The 22,830-nt window shown below is 34.9% G+C and overlaps 1 protein-coding gene across 2 annotated transcripts in view; it reads left to right on the forward strand.

Moving 5' to 3' along the window:
- The window catches only part of CDH9 (cadherin 9), a 131,657-nt gene that overhangs the window by 35,131 nt on the left and 73,696 nt on the right, over positions 1 to 22,830 (forward strand). For both annotated transcript variants that reach the window (XM_026005721.2, XM_072757165.1), the window contains exon 2: positions 14,497 to 14,773. In XM_026005721.2, coding sequence (XP_025861506.1) covers positions 14,546 to 14,773 — 228 coding nt within the window. In that variant the 5' untranslated portion in view covers positions 14,497 to 14,545. The remainder of the gene's footprint in view (positions 1 to 14,496; positions 14,774 to 22,830) is intronic.

Raw genomic sequence — 22,830 nt, forward strand, 5'->3', positions numbered from 1 at the left:
AAAAATGTTTTCAGTAATCTCTCCAGGTGTGTCATAAATAAACTCCTGTGATATATGTAGACTATAGTCCTAGAATGTAAACTCCTTAAGGGATCTGCTATCCTGTTCCTCTAGAAAAATGCCTAGAAGAGTTGGCATTTTGTATATATTTGGTAAAAAAATTAATATGTAGATTTTTCTGATGCCTTCATGTCATTCTATTCCATGTAAACAGCATGATTTACTTCTCCTTTCCCTACTCTGAGACGTTTAGTTCATTTCCAACATTTCTCCAGTGTTACTGTCAAGACACTTTCAGGAAACAGATGATGTACTCGGTGATGGGGAGAGGTTTAATAGAGGGTGTGGGCAGGGTTAAAGGAACGAACCAGGGGTATTGCCATAATTCACAACAGCATAGTCCTGTTACCCCTCCTGGACCTAAAGGGGCATGGTGCTGGAGTAGACACTACTTCAGAGGGAGTACCCGTTATTCTGACAAAGCACCAGCTGTCTGGAAGGGGCTATGGCTCCTTGTAAGAGAAAAGTAACCAGCTCTCAGGGGTGCATGTGGAGGAGCTTACTTCCCCTCCTTCTCCCCTTCATCTCCTGTCTATGACTCACGTCAGCTAAATTCAAACAAGGCCCAGTGAGCGCGCTGGTATGTAGAAATGTATCCCCTGCTGTACTGAGCAAGATAAGAACTGAGAATAGATCCGAAGGTGCAAAGAAAATGTCCAGCACATCTAATAATAAATAATATTTTGATAAACATGCTTATACCCAAACCTCTCTTTCAAATGCCTAATTTCTTAAGAAACTTTCCTAGAATCTGAATTACTTAGTCAAACACTGAACCATTGTAAGGCTTTGATGCTTTTTGACAAAGTACTTTCAACAAAATTTTATGCGTTTTACTTTTCCCATTAATAACATTCTTTTTTATACCAAGAACTATGCCCATCCTGCAGCCCCTTAACAGCGCTGAATACTATTCTTGTTTTGTTTTTTTTGTGTGTTCAGAATTGTAGCTTTCATTGTTAACTATTAAGCCATGTAACCTTAAACCTTAATCATAAGGTTTATAATTATAACCTTAATTACAAAATCTGCATTTTCTTATTTTCCATTGAAATTGAAACTGCATTCTTTTTTTTTTTTTAAAAGACTCTTTTTATTTTTAAGTAATCTCTCTACACCCAATGTGGGGCTCAAACTCACAACCCTGAGATCAAGACTTGTATGCTCCACCAACTGGGCCAGCCAGGCACCCCAAAACCACATTCTTATTTTTGTACTTCTTGTGGAATTTTAACCACTCTGATATCTTTAATAACCATAGAATAGACTGATGAAATTCAATCTTCTGTCAGTTCTGACAATTCCTTAAATTCTAGACTTAAATGTCCAAATGCATTTGGGTTATTGCCACTTGAATGGTGAGTAAGGCATGTTCTAAATCAAAACCTGATTCCCTACTCCCACATACCACCTGAATTTCTCCAGTGCCTCTCATTAGCAAATGGCACCTCTAATCTGATGTTCAAACCAAAGTCTTGGATTCATTCCTACCTCCTCCACTTCCATTAACTTCATCCCAATGACAACATTCTCTTATCAGTATTATTTTAATCCCGTCACCATTTTCTCTGTCCCCTTTCTTGCCTTATAAAGTCCATTTTTTCATGTGCGAGTCCGAGTTACCCATTTAATGCTATGTCAGGATCCTCCTCTGCCACAAACCCTTATGGGATTTTAATATCATGATGGTTAAGACTCCCTGTAAGACTCTAGAAGTCTGCTTCTAGAACCTCATAGTCTATAACTATCCCCTTGTTCACTCAGCTTTAGATACTTCTATCCTTTCTATGACCTGAAGGCTTCTTAGCATGAATATGCTTTCCTCTCCTGCCCCTTGCATGTTAAGTGTTTGCATTTTATTAGTCCCTTCCCCACTGAAATCCTCATATACCGGCTTTCTGCTCAAATGCTACCATGATCTATTTTTACCCATACTATTATAAAGTACTTTAGTTTCTTGCTCATGTTAATCCAGTTTTACCCACTGAGAGCTTTTTTTGTTCTGTGAGCCTTTGACATATCTCTGTTAATGTGATGCTTGTTTTTTGTGTGTTTGTTAAGCACTCCTTTACTTTCGGGCCTTGCAAGATGCTCCTGGATCATCTTGTGTGTTTCCTGCTCCAGTGCTAAAATCAGCTATTTCCTCTAAGGAGCCCTAGTTTCTTTAATTGGAAAATTATATTAGAAACCAAGATCTGGGCAGTAGGTGAGCTGACTGGTAGTGAGTGGCATTGCTGCTTGGCCATCTCAGCTGATAGAACAAGGATGAATTTCATTGGGGTTAAGTTAATGGGAGTGGAAGAGGTAGGAATGAATCCAAGGCTTTATGATATAGCCGTCCATAAATATATCAAAGTATATGAGTTTTCATTAATGCCTCCAATTGTAATCCATCATCACATGAATTGTGCTGTTCTCCTCCTTTTGCTCATCTGTAAATTCCCCATAACAACAGTAAGAAACCTGACTCCCAATATCTCCATCGATTTACCTAATTATTCGGTCTCAATACCCATGTTGAGCAGCATGAGAATTGTTAACTGTATCTTAGGGAGAAATAGCTTTATTAACTAGAATGCAGTGCATGTGTGCAACCGCCTTCCGTTTAATCTTACAGACTCCGGTCACTTATTATTATTATTTTTAAGATTTGATTTATTTATTCATGAGACACACACACACAGAGAGAGAGAGAGGCAGAGACACAGGCAGAGGGAGAAGCAGGCTCCATGCCGGGAGCCGGACATGGGACTGGATCCCAGGTCTCCAGTATCACACCCTGGGCTGAAGGCAGGCGCTAAACCTCTGAGCCACCCAGAGATCCAGTCACTTTATTGAAGTCAACACCTTTTCCTCCCCTTCCATTCACTGAAGTCATTTCAAACATTTGTAATAAGTTAAATTCTCTTGTCACAGTCTGCATTCCATCTTGGGGCTCCAGCCCCCAACTCCAAAGTGATTTCCTCCTATTTGCATGCATTACAGTCACTCTATGTTGTGAAGCTGTGTGGGTTTTTGACAAATGTGTAATATCTTACAGAATTCACTGCTCAGAAGTTCCTCTGCTCACCAATTCATCTCCATCCCACTACCCCTCCTCCCAACCCAAACCACTGGCAACCGCTCATCGTTTTTGCTGTCCTCATGATACAGGAGTGCTGGGGTCTTGGCTCACAAGGTCAAAGAATGAGTCTTGTGAACAAAAGAGAGTGAGTAAAACAATAGAAGTTTATTAAGTGAGGATAAGGAGAAAGCTCACAGGAGTGAGAGGGATCCAGGGTTGCCACTCAGGGCTTGTAGCGTCTTTTCTTGAAATCTAACCAGGAACCTAAATCCTTTTAACATTATCTATTGACATCACCATTGAGTAAGGACTAGTGATAAGACCTTCAATGGCTTACTTCCCTTTTAGGGTCAGGTAACTAATTCTTTGTTGGTTACAAGTAGCTGTTATAACAAGACCCCACCTCTGGCACCTGGAACAGATAAATTTTGGTTTATCTCTGGTTTTCTTTCATCTTCACATTTTGGGATTTTTGTGAGCCTGATTTCTTGGCCCCCTGCCTAGGCCTGCTTAGCCGCATTTGTCCCTAACTCACTCACAACTTTGCCTATTCCAAAATATCTTATAAGTAGTTTGAATTGATCTGTATATAGCCTTTTCCGGCTCAATTCTCTCACTTAGCACTATTTATTTAAGTTTTGTTTTTCCCCCCCTTTTTTTGGTGCTCGATAGTTCATTTTATCTCTGATCAATTTTCTAGCTAGCAAATATAGCACAATTTGTTTATCCACTCCCCTATGTATTGTACCACTCTCAACCTGCCCATAACCAATATTGTAAATGGACCAGGTCCTGTGATTCTTATTATGAAAAGGCACCTTAAGCAGTAACCATCTGGAAAGGAAAGGAAAGGAAAGGAAAGGAAAGGAAAGGAAAGGAAAGGAAAGGAAAGGAAAGGAAAGGAAAGGAAAGAAGGAAGGAAGGAAGGAAGGAAGAAAGAAAGAAAGAAAGAAAGAAAGAAAGAAAGAAAGAAAGAAAGAAAAGAAAGAAAGAAAGAAAAGAAAGAAAGAAAGAAAGAAAGAAAGAAAGAAAGAAAGAAAGAAAGAAGAAAGAAAGAAAGAAAGAAAGAAAGAAAGAAAGAAAGAAAGAAAGAAAGAAAGAAAGAAAGAAAGAAAGGTTTAGTCCTTGCTACTCCTGGAATGCACAAGGGGCACACACCTGGTGGGGAGGAGGAAAAGGTGGATGGGATGGAAGAAAGTAGAGGCACTGAGGTTCTGCATTTATTGTGGTTGACAGCAAGGGCCCAGGGTTTCTCAGGGTCACAGTTTATTGGTGAATTTAAAATATAATATCAGGAATTTAAAGCTCTTGAAGAGAAAAACAAGCAGCCTAAATGATCAGTTATCTAAATCAAACATCATCTCTAAAACAAAGGATCCTCAGAGGAGTGTGAGGGTGCATCCTGTTCCTTATCTAGTCATGTGACTGGCAATGTCATTATTTGAGATAACCATAGTTGCAATGGATATTCACATATTTCCTTGCCAAAAGAAAGAAAGAAAAAAAATAAAAAGAAGAGACAGAGAGAAGGAAGGAAGGAAGGAAGGAAGGAAGGAAGGAAGGAAGGAAGGAAGGAAGGAAGAAAGAAAAGGAAACTCAACTGTCAGGGCTTACACTACAATTTATTAATCTCCACCCTCCCACTCCCCTGGTTTTTGGAGATTATGAATAAAATTTTTATAAACATTGATGTGACAGTTTTGGTACAGACATTATTTTTCAGTCAATTAGGTATATGCCTGGAAGCATGATTCCTGGAATATATAGTAAAAGTATGTTTAGCTCCACAAAAGACTTTTTCCCAGTGCCTGTATCCTAGTGCGTTGCCACTAGCAATGAAGGGGAGTCCTTTTGCTCCACATCCATATCACTTTTCCATTAAGAGTTTTGTAAGAGCCTCTGGTTGTTTCATTTTGCAGTTTTCTAATGATAAAGGATTTTGAGAGGCTTTGTTTTTCTTTTTTCTTGTGTTGTGTTATGCTCATTTAAAATTGGTATAACTCCTTTGGTGAGGTGTCTCTTCAGACTTTTTGCTCATTTTTAATTGAGTTGTTTGTATTTGTATTATTGAGTTTTGCATGTTTTTCTGTATATCTTAAGTATAAATTCTTTCACAGATATGTATTTGGTGCAGATTTTGTTTCAGTTGATGCCATGTCTTTTTTTTTTTTTCTCTCTCTCTCTCTCTTTTCTCTTAATGATGTTTTTCACAGAGCAAGTATATTCATTTGAATAAAGCCCATCATAGCGGGCTTTTCTTTCATCAGTTATATTTTTCATGCTGTACCTAAAACTCATTGCTAAATCTGAAGTCACTAAGAGTTTCTTCTCCATTCAAGAAATTTGCAATTTTTTACATATGTGCTGATGATCCATTCTGAGTAAATCCGTGTGTAAAGTATATGTTCTGTATCTAGATTCATTTAAAAATTTTTCCAGTTGGATGTCCAACCTTCTGGCAAAATTGGTTGAGAAAGTTATCTTTTCTCCATTTTTTAAAAGGATTTTATTTATTTATTCATGAGAGACACAGAGAGAGAGAGAGGCAGAGACACAGGCAGAGGGAGGAGCAGGCTCCATGCAGGGACCCCAATGTGGGACTCGATACCAGGTCTCCAGGATCAGGCCCTGAGCTCAAGGCGGCCATCCAGGGATCCCCACCTTTTCTCCACTGAATTGCCTTTTGCCCTGTTATCAAACATTAGTTCACTAAATTTTCATGGATCGAATTCTGTACTCTCTATTCTATTCAACTGATATCTGTGTCTATCCTTTTGCCAAAACAATGCGGTCTTGATCAATGTAAATTATAGTAAGTTTTGAAATCATCTGCCTGTTTATTGGTTTGTTGTGGATGGTGATGATTTGTCTCCTCTATCATTTCTATAAGGTAAAGTACTTTGTTTAACTCATTGCTGTGTCCTCAGTGCCTAGAACAATCTTTGTAAATGACATGATTTTTATCAATTTTGTTTGGACAATGAATGGATACATGTCCATAATTCATTTGTACTTCTTTTTAGATACTTCTATAAGTTCTCTATATTGTTACTGGTTTTGAAGAACATTTCTTGTATGTTAGTGTTATTCACTTATTCTCCATAAAAATTGTCTTTTTTTTTTTCTCCTTTTGTCATGTATTTAAGAAATTCACGGGCAGCCCCGGTGGCGCAGCGGTTTAGCACTGCCTGCAGCCCAGGGTGTGATCCTGGAGACCTTGGATCGAGTCCCACGTCAGGCTCCCTGCATGGAGCCTGCTTCTCCCTCTGCCTGTGTCTCTGCCTCTCTCTCTCTCTCTCTCTCTCTTTCTCTCTCTGTCTCTCATGAATAAATAAATAAAATCTTAAAAAAAAAAAAAAAAGAAATTCACCAGACTGTGAGAAGCATGAGACTTGAGTTCTCCTCTATATCCTATACTAGCTTAATTTCTCTTTCCCATATAAAGTCCTTTCTTCATCTGATTTCCTACATTTTCATGGACTCTCTATTGTGCTCTATGAGGTGTTATTATTTTGTTTTAGTGTGTGTTTTGCCTTCAGGTGAAAGTGTTATGTGTGATAAGATGGTGTGCATTCCCATAGGCTTTATTATAGCCCAATTTCATGCTGTGTCTCATTTTCCCATACCCACTTTTAAATTTTTAATCTAGTTGCTAGTATTTAAGAACACATTGACTAAAAATGTCACTATTGTTTATGATACTATCAAATTCTACCTGTCTCTCCCACACCAATAATACCTCATTAGCCAACATTTTTAAACAAGTCTTGAATGTGGACAGCTCTCACTTAACAGCCAATTTTTCCCTCTCTGACACTAACTAAAATGATTTACTTGTAAGGCAGATCTCCAAATTAAAATATATACAAGATAATACTCTTTAAATTGTTCCATTTCCTCCCCCATCCTATTATATTACAGGGGTGCATATGTTGAATAGATATAATAGGATTGGGGCAAACTCCAAAGGTATATCTTTGTAGAAGAAGATTATTCAAAAGTTTTGAACCTCTGGATCCCCATTCAGGGGACCAATACTGGGTAAACCTTGCTTGTCAATTTCTTTTTCATTGAAATTTGATGGATTTTTCACATATACAGAATAGGCATTCATTACTAATTTTCCTACTCTAGTTTCACACTCATTATAGATTGTGGTTACTTTTCTCAGATTCTGGAAATAGGTTGTTTACATCTCCTTATATAATTCTATATATTTTATATTTGTCTTTATATTCTATTATGTACAATTTTATTATTTTTATTTTGATAGGACACTGGCAAAACCTGATTCAAGAGTTTCTCTTCTGATACCAGTCTCCACGGCAAATTTTTTAACAACCTAAGGCTAAATATTAAAAGCTGAGAGTTTACTTAATGCCAACTATTCAGAAATCCTTATACAAACCTGCAGCTCATATTTCTTCCATCAATTTCTGTTTTTCTTGAGATCATTATATAAATATATAATGAGATCATATATATAAATATATATATATTTATTAGGTAAGGGTAAAATTCTAAATTGCAATGTGACAATAATTGAATATGAGGTTTGTTGAAAAAAAATCAATAAATGATTTTAGAGACCTTAAATATATATTGAGGGGATCCCTGGGTGGCTCAGCGGTTTAGCGCTTGCCTTTGGCCCAGGGCACAATCCTGGGGTCTCCGGATCGAGTCCCGCATCGGGCTCCCAGCGTGGAGCCTGCATCTCCCTCTGCCTGTGTCTCTGCCTCTCTCTCTCTCTCTATCATGAATAAATAAATAAAATCTTTAAAAAAATAAATATATATTGAATAAATATAACAAACTAATAATCCAATTATATATATGCATATGATTCATATTATAAATAAATTCATATTTATAATCAGGGTAAGAATCATCAATTACTATGAAAAATAGTTATGTTAAAACATATATCCCTAAATAGTTCCTTGATTATGTAAGACTCATAATTTTAATGTCTATTCAAATTCATAGAATTTATTCTATATGTTTCCCTAACTAAGTTGTCAGATTTGTCTCTCCAAATGATAAAAAAAAAAACCAAAAAACAAAAAACAAAAAAACACAATAGTATGTTGGAATGATCACTGGCCAAGGAATCAAACAATATGAAGATGACTTTTGCCCACACCATTAAGTAACTGGGTAATCAGAATCAGCTTTTTTCATCTCTCCAATCTTCATATATCTTACCTGGAAAAAGATTTAAATTATATGAGCGCATCCACATTTTTTTAGAAAGATAAATAGGTTAATGTATATGGAAGTACTTTGTTGATTACAAATAGTAATAAAATACTAAAATTATCATATATACTTGTGTTATATGTACATTTCATCTGAGAAACTGCTTAAAAAACAAGGTTGGAATTATGAAAATACTTTATCTGAGTTTATACTATAGGGATAAGAAATAATGATATAATTTAAGTTCATATGTGGATTTTATATGCTGAACATCCTACAATAATTACAATAACGCACTTTTTTTTGGATTCACAAATAGCCAGCAGCCATTTTTCTTAAATTCAATTGAAATATAATTATAGGAACAAGAGAATAATAATAAAACAATTTTCAGTTTTTAAAGTTAACAAGATTCAAGTGAATTCCCTGATTACAAAATCAAAGTTAAAGCGAATTTAAAATATTGTACTTTAAAATGCATCTGATGGTATTTATTTATCAACAAAAATATGATTAAATGCAGAACATTTAAGGCTGATAGAGATAATTAAGCATAGAAAATTTAGTAATCAGCTTGTTGCTATTGAATAAATAAAGGAATGGGAAGAATTTTTAATAAACCCCATGAGATAAGAATTACTAACTTTAAAACAAAATGCAATAAAAAACCTTTTATAATGTGTACTTCTGTCTAAAAGCAGAGGACTGTACTGGTGTTAAATTGGCCACTGGAGAGGTACACAAATATTTCCTAAATGTGAAAGAAGTATGCCAAAAATTATGAGGAAAATAAAGAATATATTTAGTGAAAGGGATTCAAGTTTAAACAAGCAGTCTATAATTTATACCAATCATGTACTGAAGCTCATATTTAAGCCCACGTTATGCACATTTTTATGCATATTACTCTTATTTTGGAAATACAGATCGTAGTTCATTTGTTAGGAAAAAACACACTAGAGTTTTTTCAAAGGCACATTTCCTCCCAGTTCAGCTCTTTCTGTATCTTTATTCGCTTGTTTATGCAAGGGACCATTAAGGCAATCTCATTGGTGATCCCAGACTCAAAATAAGGATTATCCATTTAAGCATGAGTCAATTAACTAATTTCATAAATACATATTAAGTACCTACTGTATATCAATAACTATTTTATGCAGAACACAGTGATTTACAAAATATCTCAATACCATATAAGTTACACCATAACTGGAGGAAGCAGTCAATGAACATGTAATTCACTAAATGAAAGACATCATTAAAATCATGGTGGATAATACGTAGGAAATAAATGGATAGTATAAAAGAAATCAATAGAGACCAAAATAGGATAAGCTATTTTTTAAAAAGTTGTTAAAGAAGACTCCTCAAGAAAGCAGAATATGAGAGAGAGACTGAAAATAATAAGACCATTCCAGGTCAGATTGTGACTAAAGACCCTGAATTGGGTCTTGGTTAAAGCACGTGAAGGAAGGCCCAGGTGGGTGCATATGGAGTGATATTACTTAGTAGCAGTACAATTAATATCAGGAACATTGACATCAGTCCAACAGAGTTCAAATCCCCGATGCCTCCCATCTTTCCCACAGGTGACTACCACCTTGTGATATTAACAGATTACTTCAACAAGCAAAGCCTTAGTTTACTCCTTTGTCTAATGTTTTCATACCTTCATTGCAGTATTTCTTTTTTTTTAAGATTTTATTTATTCATGAAAGACCGAGAGAGAGAGAGAGAGAGAGACAGACAGACAGAGACAGACAGAGACAGAGACACAGGCAGAGGGAGAAGCAGGAGCCATGCAGGGAGCCCAATGTGGGACTTGATCCCGGGTCTCCAGGATCACGCCCTGGGCCAAAGGCAGGCGCTAAACCACTGAGCCACTCAGGGAACCCTCCTTGTAGTATTTCTGTGATGGGAGTTCAGAATAGTGTCTAGAACACAGAACATACATTAAAATAAGTGTTGGTTGCCAGTATCACAGATGTTAGGCCATTTCTGGAGCAGTGGAGCCCAATTCAAGGGCATACTTTGATTTATTTCTCAATTATTCTGTCTCTATTCACATAAACTTGGGCAAGTCATTTAACCTCTCTGCGCCTCAGTTTTCTTATCATCATAAGAGGCACTATAGAAAAACCCGTCTTAAAGAGTTGTCGTAAATATATAAATTAAACTAAATTATATTAGTAGGACAGTGAGTCATTTTGCTTCCTATGATTAATATGCTGAAATGTCATTAGTAAGTAGAATAAAAATGAGCACAAATAAGAAAAAAATTGATTCTTCATTTTTTTTTTTGATTCTTCATTTTTCTAATAGATCATCTTTTCTCTGCTATAAGCAACACTCCCCAAAATGGCACAATAGTCTACTCAGGTCACAAACTAATAATCCAGAAGTTACATTTTATTTGTCCTTTTTTTCCACCTTCCATAACTAACACATGAGACGGTAGTATCTACTTTTCTTGATATATTCATATGTGGATTGTATTCACATCCTAGGTCCATTTCCCAGGAGTGGATCCTGAAGCGAGTATTTGTGTATAAGTTATTGGTTAATAAGTTGCTCGCAGGTCAGGAAGTGAGAGGGAGCATGGGAAAGCAGTACAGAAGCAAGAATGCAAACAGGTTATGATTTTTTGAGGTTGCAGCCTCAGCATGATTCTGTGGGGGAACTCTGGAGTGTAAACAAAGTGTGGATTTCCATACTTCTGCACCTGTTAGACAATGGCTCAGGGATTTCATGGGAGATGACTGTAAACTTGTAGGCACTTTAAGCCCCCTGTGCATGTGAGCAAAGTGGCTCCAGTAGCCCAGAGAAGTCCTCCAAAGAGAGTTGCAGGTGTAGGCCATTAGAGGCGAAAGCATGCAAAAATTATAGCGCGTGTAATGTGTGTGCGCATATTAAAGAATGAAAGAGACCCTGAGCCCAGTATCAATGTCCACTGCGGACCACTTCTCTAAGGCCATTGCCATCTGTCTCTTGGCTAGAGAGAAAGACTCTAACTGACCTCCCTCCTTAACCAGATCTCTTGCCTACCCTCCAGCTTATTTTCCACTCTGCAGTCAAATTGATCTTTTCTAACTATTTCGTGCCCATATCTTCCCACTGATATCCATTGCACTGAAAATGAATGCAGATTTTTTTCCTCTAGCTTATAAAGACCTACAGGAACCTGGCTTCATCTACTACAACTGGATTTTTCTGCTTAAAGGCTTCCACCCAGAGTGGGCATTGGAATTAGAACAGACCACAGGAAATAAAGAACGCTCTCCAATTTCTCTTGCAAGAGTGGTCAGTAAGGATAATGATCAGAAGACATCTCCCAGTGGGGGAAAAAAAAAGAGGTGACCAGTGTGGTCTACTAAGGAGTTCGTTGCATTTTATCAAAGTGAAATGCCAGCTGTTCTTGAGATTCTCCAGTTGCCTATTTTCCCACACTACATCATCACTGTTTCACCAAAATGCAGGGCATGTTCTGTGCTCACGGCCCTAGAGGGTTCGTTGCCCTTGCACTTTTCTTTTTTTCTTTTTTTTTTTTTTAGATTTTATTTATTTATTCATGAGAGACATGGAGTGAAAGGCAGAGACACAGGCAGAGGGAGAAGCAGGCTCCATGCAGGGAGCCCGATGTGGGACTCGATCCCAGGTCTCCAGGATCACACCCGGAGCCGAAGGCAGATGCTCAACTGCTGAGCCACCCAGGCATCCCTTTTTTTTTTTTTTTTTTTTTAAGTTTTTTCCTTGCACTTTTTCTAAGCACTTTTTGGCATTGTGGTTTTCTGATACTTATTTCAGAGGTTTACATTTTTTTGTGGTTCAATTTACAGGATTATAAATAGCCACATAAAATTTGATAAAAGGTAAGATTCACCTGAGATTTCAGAGTCAAAAACTAATATGATTTTGATTTCTCTCATTTTGGAATGTGTGGATTTGGGACCATATATGTGTATTTTGTTAAGTAAGATTTTTTTTAAATAATAGGTATAAAAATTAGAGTACATATGTGCTGGACAGAGCCAATAGCTCTGGACCATAGCAAGCATCCACACTATTATCTGCCAACCAACATTCTCTATCTGATATATATATATATTTATATTTATGTATATTTATATATGGCTATAGTGGAAACAGCAATGGTTGATGATGATGATGACATTAACATTTGGAAAATTTGGATGCTAGGACTACACTAACTACTTATATTATCTTTTGTAAGACATATTGTTTAAGGCTGTGTGTCTAAAAATTAGTTCCTAAATACTTACTACTTGTATATTGGTCAGATGACTTAAAATTCTTCCCACCTCAATTTTCTTGTATGTATATGTTCTTGTATAAATAAAATAAAGTCCTTGTGATACAAATAGCTACTACTTTGTATTGATTAAAGTTCAACATAAAATTAATAACTACTTTGTGAGTCAGGTATTAATTATTCTCCTTTTATAGGAAAAAGTAGTTTGAGACCGAGTAAATATCCCCAAATCTCACAGGTAATAAGGGATAAAGCCAAGCTAGAAGCATGTGTTTGACCTTTATGCCTTGATAACAACAGACTCCAGAGATGTATGGTCCAGTGTTGGGCATCTGGCCTAAGTCAGGTAAATTAAAGTCCATTCCCAGAATTTTTCAAACTCAGATTAGAAAATACTATCAGTAGTTTTCTGGGTCGGAAGATATTAAACCTGAACTTTATATACTTCTATATCCCACCAGGTTGAGGAGGCTTAGTTGAGAACAAGAGAAGAGAGAGGAGTGAGCGAGAGAGAATAGTACTAAATAGCCAAGCCCCTAATTCTTGTTTTTATGAGCAGGAAAGGCCCAGTTGCCTCTTTGTGCCTTTCATTCCTTTCTTTCTACATATCACTTGATTTTATAATCCAATGAATTCTTTTTTTGCCTATACTAGTTTGAGATGGGTTTCTCTTGCTTACCAAAATCATTGTCACCAGCAGCATCATTATAATTTTACATCTTCTGAATGAAATGTTTCACAAATAAAACCAATTTTTTAATAAATAAATTAATTCTGGAATACCAAATGAATTACCATATATTTTTTTTTACTTCAAGAAAAATCAACTTACCATCTTGACTGAGAGACATTATTTGCAGCAAAATTCTGCATCAAATTATCCCATAGCTGAGACCTCATATGTAATTTTAAAATCATACCAAATTTATGTTCTCATTTTTCCTATTATTTTAGGAAATAAATGTGTGGGGTTTTTTTTAATTATTAGGTAAAATGTTTCCATTTGGAACATATTCTCTTCAGACTCCAACAAATTTGAGTAACTTACTAAACTGATTGTTAGAAAAAAATATAGTTATCATTCATAAAGGATCAACATAGTATGGTGTTAGGTAATGTAAGACACAATCCAAAGTACATTTGGTATAATTTAATTTGCCATGAGGAAAAATCTTATCATGTTACAGAAGAACATGGAAGAGGAAGAGAGGAAGAGGAGGAATAGAGGGAGGAGGAAGATTTAAAGGAAGAGAAGAAATATTGTAAATGTTAATAAAATGTGCACAGAGAACAGTGTAATTTAAAATATATAAGCTCATATATATGTATAATTAATAAATACACTAATCTCAAAGACTTTAGGAACACTCAATATAATCTTTGGTATATTGTAGGACTTAATTTTTTTCAAGTACTTAGTATTTTAAATTATAAATATGTTCTTATTTATAGGCTTCAATATAGTGATGTTAAAGTCAACTGTTAATTTTGTTTAATTTATTTGTGCTACATGTCTCCTTACCTAGCCATGTGATATGTGAGGTTTTAATGATAGTTCACTAACGTAACATGGAAAAATAATGTACATATACTATATTGTCTGCAAGATTGTATATGTTAAAGATTTTATTTGAGAGAGTGAGAACAACAGAGAGAGATTGAGTGGGAGGAGGGGCAGAGGGAGAAGCAGACTCCCCATGAAGCAGGGAGCCTGATGACATGGGGCTCAATCCCATGACCCTGGGATCATGACCTGAGCCAAAGGTAGACTCTTAACCAATGGAGCCATTCAGGCATCTATTATTCATAAAATTTTAATATCATTTAGAAAAGTTTTATAGTTTACAGGGTATATGAAAATGAAACACAACCCATAAAGCATTTTTCTCCCTCTACTCCTCAGGGGAATCAGATCGTACATAGACTTTGAGATCCTGCTGAACCTGCTTATAATGAGGACTTACTATTGCCTATCAGTATTCATCTGGACCTATATGTTTCATACAGTGGATGCTATCCCACTACAAGAGAAAGCTAATAGTGATTTACCAAGCAAAAGGGCGGTGGATCTGACAAAAGATGACGGTAAAATGTTACGTCGCACCAAGCGTGGCTGGATGTGGAATCAGTTCTTCTTGTTGGAAGAGTACACAGGTACAGATACACAATATGTTGGCAAGGTAAGAGTTGGTTAATGATAAATCTAGGGGCTGAAAATCATAGCAACTTATTTATTTTTTTTAGCAACCTCCATGCTGAATATTTAAAAGAATGATTATTTTAATATTTTAACTAATTATGATGTGCCGAAGGCATAACACTGTATGCGTTTGCAGGAGGCTAGAATGGGGAATGTGATTTCTTCAGGTAGCTAAACGTCAGTCAGTATCCATAGCAAGCCTCAAAATAAAATGTCATATGTGGACTTGAGTCATTATTAATCAGCTCTATATGATTTAAGTTTATGTGTGTGCATTACAAGATTTTAAAACCTGTCTTTGAAATTTAATTTAACATCCTGGATAAATAATAACCTAGTGTGCTACGTCAGGCAAAAAAAAAAAATACAATAATATATCGAAAATTATATTGGTCTGTACTAATAAACAATTTATAATTTGAATAATATACTGTGTATAAGAACAAGTACAATTACTTCTATCTAGATGGTCTGCTTCTTAATATCAAGCTGAACCACTTCCTGCCTATAATCTAGACCAAAGGATTCTAGAAGGAGAAAGAAAACAGAAGAAGAAGGCAGTACCTTTTTTAACCTTTAAGAAGGTTAAAACCATCCTAGCAGCAGCAGCAGCAGGTGCTCATTAGCACTCTGGAACAAATGGAATAGAGAATATGTAACTTTCCCTTCTTATATCCCACTTTGAGAAAACACATTCATAACTTTTCTCTTCCTGTTTCTTCTCTGTCTCAAAATAAATGACATGATCTAATGTCCAGAATTTTCTATTATCTATCCTCCCCATACCAGTCTCACTCATATCATTCTATATACAGGACAATTCCTTTATTCACTGCATTGTCCCAGGTATGTGCCTAATGCTGAGATACTTTCAAATTCTAAGAATAGAACAAAATAAACAATGATGGCTACTCATATTGCCCATAAATCCTATGTACTGTTTTCTTGATTCTCTCTGCACATGATACTAGAAGTGACTGCGATGGTCTGAGTATTCTTTGACTTGCTGGTAACACAAGGCAGGTAAGATAGAATAGGACAATAAAACTATAAAAAGTACCTGATATCACAAAAGTCATGCCAATTGCTTTTAAACCAGAAATACATTTATTCTGTGAAATTGCCAAAATCTTGATCTAATTTTTCATTTTGTGTGTATGACAGTGTATTTTTTTCAAATGTAGTTTCTTTTATCGGAAGCCTATTATTTCCTCTTCTTTTGATATCTCTCTCCTCTGGTTCCATGGGTCATACTCATTTTGCCCCATATAGTTCACTTGCTGATTCCTTTTTCCCTCTTATTTCTCCTCAGGTTAGTCATAGGGCATCACCCTGCATCCCTCATTTAACATCACTTTCCAAAGTATAGTTAATAACTAACATCAGGATATTTCAAGTTCAACTGACAAATGTTTGTGTCTAAGGACTTGAAATTGCCTCATGATTCTTTTTCTAAGACAGTGAATAAAGGACACATCCAGTTCACGAGGTCTCACATAGAGGGTTTCATCCTTGGAGATTCACAGATGCAGAAGAATAGCCACAGATAAAGAGAGATACTCAATTGCCACGCGATCAAGGCTCTACTACAATCAGTTATTTTTAGCTGTAAACAAAAAAGCTTCCAAAAAATAAAAAAAAAGCTTCCTTCTAAGAACTGATTATGCAATGATTAACAGACACCGTTACTGCACAGACATTTTAAAATACACACTATACATTAGATATACATTAGATCTTTTTGTACCATCCTGCTTATTTTTAACTAGTTCAGTAATCTGTCAAAAATTAGGAACTAAATGTGTGCATAGTTTTATTTAATTAGTTTTCATAAAATATTTTATCACTTGTCTTTGGAAAATAACCCCCCTTTTTTTTAACTCATGGACATAAGTTAAGGTGTTCAGTTTTCTGTGCCCGTTTATCCTTGACAACCAGATTATGAGCCAAAAGTGTAAACACATTATAATAAGAATTTTTGTCAAATGAAGATAATCAAACTATATGTCAACTGTTATCATATTATACTTGGAAGGCAACACATGTATGAAAGAGAAACTTCAACAAAATAAAACATCTGTACTGCTTTTTGGGGAAAAAAAATGTTATCTCTGTTTTGTAATAGGGCCTTGTCTTAGATGTACCATGCACCATATATTTAGTTCATTCTAAAAGTGGGCTTCCAAATACTTAGTGCCCATTAAGTTCTTAAAGCTCTACAAACTCTCCTAACCTATTCTCCGGCTTTTGAAATCATTATTTATTTGCATATGTAGAGACTAACTAGACCTTTACACCTCAACTTGATCAAATACTTGAGTTCTCCTGAGGACTCAACTTTTCCAATGCCACACAGATTGCGGTTTTTTGACCACATTGTTCTGTTTGCCTAGTCTTGTCGGAGCCACTCCCTTGGCGAGCTTCATGTGATGTAAAGACCTACCATATTTACCATGCACCATGATTCAAAGAGATTAGGTAGCATCTAATTTAAAAGGATTTTCATATTTTTTCTTAGTTTTACAGGAGGTTGGGATGGCAAGCAATGTTAAGTCCTCTTTTAATTTATAGGTGATGTAAAATTGTATAAAGTTTAAGAATATATAATCCTTGATGTAAAATTTAGAGTTTGATTCTGAATTTAAAGTAAATGGTTTTAAAACAAATAAAGTAGTAGCAAAAATTTAATAAAATATACTTGTATGTGCACATAAACATGAAACTTACAAGGGTCACTCCTGAATGTGCAGAACTTACAAGTTAATTAAACTTTCCAAATCTCAAATTCTTGTTCGGTTACATTGTCACTAAGATTTCTTTAACTCCAAAATTCTGATGTATTCTAGGATTGTCGATGGGGCTGCATTTGTGGGTAAGAAGAGCTAGTAAGAATTTAATAAAATTTGCATGTGGATAAATCCAAGGAAGTGGGATTGCATATGGCGCCCTATGCATATAAAACACACACACACACACACACACACACACACACACACACACACACAGACTAGCCTAATAGGATGAAGTTAGGCCACTACCGTAAAAGGCCCAGACTTCCATGATGAGTTGTTTTTACATACAGCGTGGAAAGTGAATCCTGTTGAAAGATTTTGTACTAATTCATTATCAATGTTGCACAAGTGTGGGATGATCAGTTTGCATTCATTGTCAGGATGGACTAGAGGAGCAATAAAATGAATTATGATAATGTTTTTATAAGCGAAAACTAGAAAATAGTTTTGTATGTCATTTCAGACTTTTGCAATATGGGACAGGAAAGTGAGGAATGCCAAAATTAAGAGTGATTTTTGTATTTTATACTGGATTTAAATGTTTTAAAAAATTATAAGTAATTTTTGTTTTCCACAATAATGATATCTGAAGTTTGGTTGCTCGTTTTTGATGGAAGCTATCAGAGATTTATTCATTCTGTTTCCTGTACTGAGGGAAGTCTTTGGTTCTTATTTAAGAGGATTACAAGGTTATGACAATTGCCCTGTAGTTTGCCTGTAATTTGAATAGACATATATGGCTGAATTACTTAGGCAAAAGAATAAAACTGCTCAAGAGTAGAATTTAAATAAATTTAACAAGAAGCATAGCAAAAGGCTCGTACTATTCTATTAGAGATACTTCATATGCATTTGATTTCTTACACATTAGATCTAGATACCGAGGAATTATCCTAAGGACATCCAGAGGTGTTGTGGATTAAGAATTAATTATTTGTGTGCCTATTACTGAGAATTGATATTAATATCAGATTATTAAAATATATTTATTACACAGAGAAATACCAAACTTACAGGTATAGCATTTATTCCTTCAGAAGGAAAACATTAGTATTCATAATATAATTTGAACTATCAGCTTAATTGACCATTATATTTTATTTTTTTAAAAGATTTTATTTATTTATTCATGAGAGACACAGGGAGAGAGAGAGGCAGAGACACAGACAGAGGTAGAAGCCGGCTCCATGCAGGGAGCCTGACTTTGGACTTGATCCCAGGACTCCAGGATCATGCCCTGGGCCAAAGGCAGGCACTAAACCGCTGAGCCACCCAGGGATCCTTATATTTTAATTCAAAGCATTTGCTTTGCTCAGAGCCATCAACACCTCACTGTGGAACTGCCTATAACTAGGCACCATTTAAATACAATGTATTTTTTACAGGGTTAGCTCTAAATTTTTACAGTTTTAATTCAAAAACTTTTACTATTCCAGAGCTGAAATCATCATGAGTATAATTATAGAATCCCAGAATGGAAGAGGATTTTTAGCATTTATCAAACTCTCGGTTACAACTGTTGTACAACTGATTTAGGTGTTAACTAAAACAATGGGAAGCACAGGTACCAACTGGAAATCGAATAGGAGTCTGGTTTATATCGGATTGAGTGATGAAACTGTCTGATGACTCTTTTGTACTTACGGATATTGACATATGCACTAAATATTGATATTTCCCCAAAGCATACATAAAATAATGTACTCGGATAGGCAATGTTCTCTTAGGCTTTCAGAAAATGGCAGTTTGATGTGTACAGAAACAGAAATAAAGTCTCAAAGTTCCTGAAGGATGTTTGATGGATTTTTATAGTATATTATAGTGTATTTCAGAATCTAAATAAATTATCTTTATAAAGCTTTACTTGTGCTGCAGTACATGTGGCAGCTGTTTCAGATTTATGGGCACATTGTATCCCAAAATTCTCTTTATAGGTTAGTTGTTTAAAACTAAAAACACATGAGAAAAATATTAAGCATTAAGGTTAGGTTCTCTGGACAGTCTACAAAGGTTTATTTCACACTGAGCGCTCTAAAACTCTGCTTTTATAATAGAGTGCTGTCATTTAATTCTGACTGCCAATTCCTCCGTGGCTAGCACTACGTCACCACTTCACTGCGCCACAGCATTAGCGCACTAAATAGACTTTTTGCTTGACTTCGTTATTTTTTTTTTAATTCTTAAAAAAAAGTATTACATGCTGTTTCTTGAATGATCTCAACCTCTTGGACAAAATATCTCTAGAAAAATAACCCAGATTCTCTTAAGTAGAATTCTAAGTGTTCAATATCATTCATTGCCTGTTCCAGCCTGTCTTCTGTGTCCCAACTATGTAGCTTCAGCTCTAAGCAAGCTTTTCTTTTCCATATACTTGAATTCTATTTTATCAGGGTCACGGGGCTTTTTCAGAGAGTATTTCTAAACCCTTTCCCATCATTGCACCTCTTCTTCCTTTTATTCCTATCTCAAGTGCGTCCTCATACCAAGAAAAAAAAAAAAAAAGGCCATTGTCAGTCTCCCCAGCTAGAATTTCCTGTCAAAATTATACCACTTATCAACTTATTTCTTCTCCTTCCAAACTTGCAGAAGATCATATCCATATTTACATATTCATCAGTTTTTGAAAAAAAAAGAAACTTAAAAAGAATGGAATCTCCAGGAGGGTCTAGAGAGAGGATTGTGAAAAATATTAAGCATAAGCATCATCTATTATTATTATTATTACTATTATTATTGTAAAAGTAATTTGTACTCCTTACAAAAAAATTTGGTCCAAAAAATTAAAAATTAATCAGAAAAAAATCAAAGATAACTACTACACTACCCACATAAGGTTAAAATGCTTACATGTTTCTGTTTATTTCCTCATTATATATCTTAATATTGCTAATTTTACATTAATTATATGATTTTTAATTTGTCTTTCTCATTTAATTCTGTTTCTGTACATGCTGAAATTTCAGTATTGGCCATATAGTATTATATATATAATTTTTTAAAAGATTTTATTTATTCATGAGAGACACAGGAAGAGAGACAGAGAGAGGCAAGACATAGGCAGAGGGAGAAGCAGGAGCCCAATGTGGGACTTGATCCCGGGACCCTAGGATCATTACCTGAGCCAAAGGCTGATGCTCAACCATTGATCCACCCAGGCTTCTCTCATATATAATTTTTAATTAAATTAATTTTATATATTTTCCAAAATTTCTATTTAGCCTGGTTTTACACACACACACACACACACACACCCTTTTGTGATGAAAAACTGGTACCTGCTAACTTTCAGTGTCTTTTAAATTACACTTCCTAGACTATTTTGTGACTAGAAGTGGAATTCCAAAATTCAAAAATATGAATGATTTTAAAGGTCTGGGTATGCATTAGCCTATTCCATTTCAGAAAATTTGTAACACTTATCTTCCAAAATATGCCAATATAGGACACTATTAGTAAGTTGGATATTTATTTGTAAAATTATGACTATGTTAATGTGGATGTTAGCCCTATGTATTATTATTCAATTAGTTTTACAAATTGAACAACTACAATGTGGGACACCAAGGCTGAGTCCTAAAAATAAGAATATATAAGATGAACTGGTCTCTATCTTAGAAATAGATAAAAATAACTTATTGTGGACAGAAAAGTCTCTTTCTATAATAAGCAAAATGCTATTATTGCTGACCTGCTGGAGAAGGACCTGATAGAAGTCTCAATTTAGATGAAGAATGATACTTTTTTGTTACCCAACAGACTGAATTCCTGATATCTAAATTCTACTTAGCCTAATTTAGCACTAGGATCACGCAAACATTTTGTAATTTGTCCACAGTAAACTCTAATAACTCATATTAATTGTTTTATAGCTATGCTGGTATTGTTAATGGAAAAGGACTTAGGACAATATTCTAAAGGATGTTCAAGTTTTTTTACACTGATTTCATACAGTAATTGAGGTCAGTCTAGGTATGCTATTGAATACACACTTTGAGGAATTCCCTCAGTAAATAACTTATTTTAAAGTCAGAATTTTTTAGGGATGTGATTACAATAAATCATCATACTGAGAACTCTGCTAATAGAGGCACAAAAATGAGTTCAAGATCAATGAATAAGTGACTCAGCAAATCTAAAGGAAAAGAGGCCTTTTTCCCCCTAAAATGGGAAGGGATATATTTGTAGGTGGCTATTTCGTGAAAGTTTCAGCTTCTTCAATGGTTTCTACAACAAATGCTTTTCTTGAAAAATTAAAAGATTTTCCCACAGTTTATGTTCTATTGATCTTCCTCTATAAAAACAATAAGATAAAAAAAATAAAAAATAAAAACAATAAGATCCATTGCTATCGCATGTTAATGGGTTTAGAAAAAATGCAATTTAAAATACTATTTTGCAAAATGTGTTTTGTGTACTTACTAGATATAGTATTCTTCAATCTTATGTAAACTTGATGACGTTATTATTCGATTTTCTATGGTTACAGGTTTGATCCACCTTATTCCAATTCTTACTGTAAGAAGAATATTAAAGTGCTCCATTTTTAATTTCTCTCTTTACCTCTATCAAGTTTTCTTTCTTTATTTTTACACAGTTATTAGACCTATGGCCAACTATATTTGTTTCTGATTAATTGATGCTCTATTTTTATGAAATATCATGTTTTATCTTTGATAATACTACTTCCTTGAGGTCTTATTTTGCCTGATACTGACTTAGGCACAACAATTCATATATGAATATGTTTGTACATTTTATCATTTATATTCTTTTGCTTTTAGCCTTTTTGTACAATTCTAATTAAAACACAGCTCTTGTAAACAGAGGTGGTTTATTGGTTTTTCCTTTCCTACTGGGTTTTGGGTCAATTGAGTGTTTTTTTTTAAGTATCTGAATTTGTTCTTTATAATTCATCTTTAACTTATTATAATACAAGTGAAATAAATATACTATAGCCTGCAATGCCATAATCTTACAATTTTATTTGCTCTGTCAGTCTTTATTCTATATTTGTCATATATTTTCCCTCTGTATATATTATAAACTGCACCAGGTGTTGCTAATATTTAATTAAGCATTTCATTATTTATTAAAAACTTAAAAGAAAATATAATCTTATGTTTTATTATGTAATTACTATTTCTAGTCAGTGCTTTTTATTCTTTCATATTGATCTGAATTTCTATTTGCTGTCATTTCCTTTGAACCTGAATACTTCTGTTAGCAGAACCTGTAGTGTGATCTG

This window comes from Vulpes vulpes, chromosome 4, assembly GCF_048418805.1.
Source record: "Vulpes vulpes isolate BD-2025 chromosome 4, VulVul3, whole genome shotgun sequence".
Lineage (NCBI taxonomy): Eukaryota > Metazoa > Chordata > Mammalia > Carnivora > Canidae > Vulpes > Vulpes vulpes.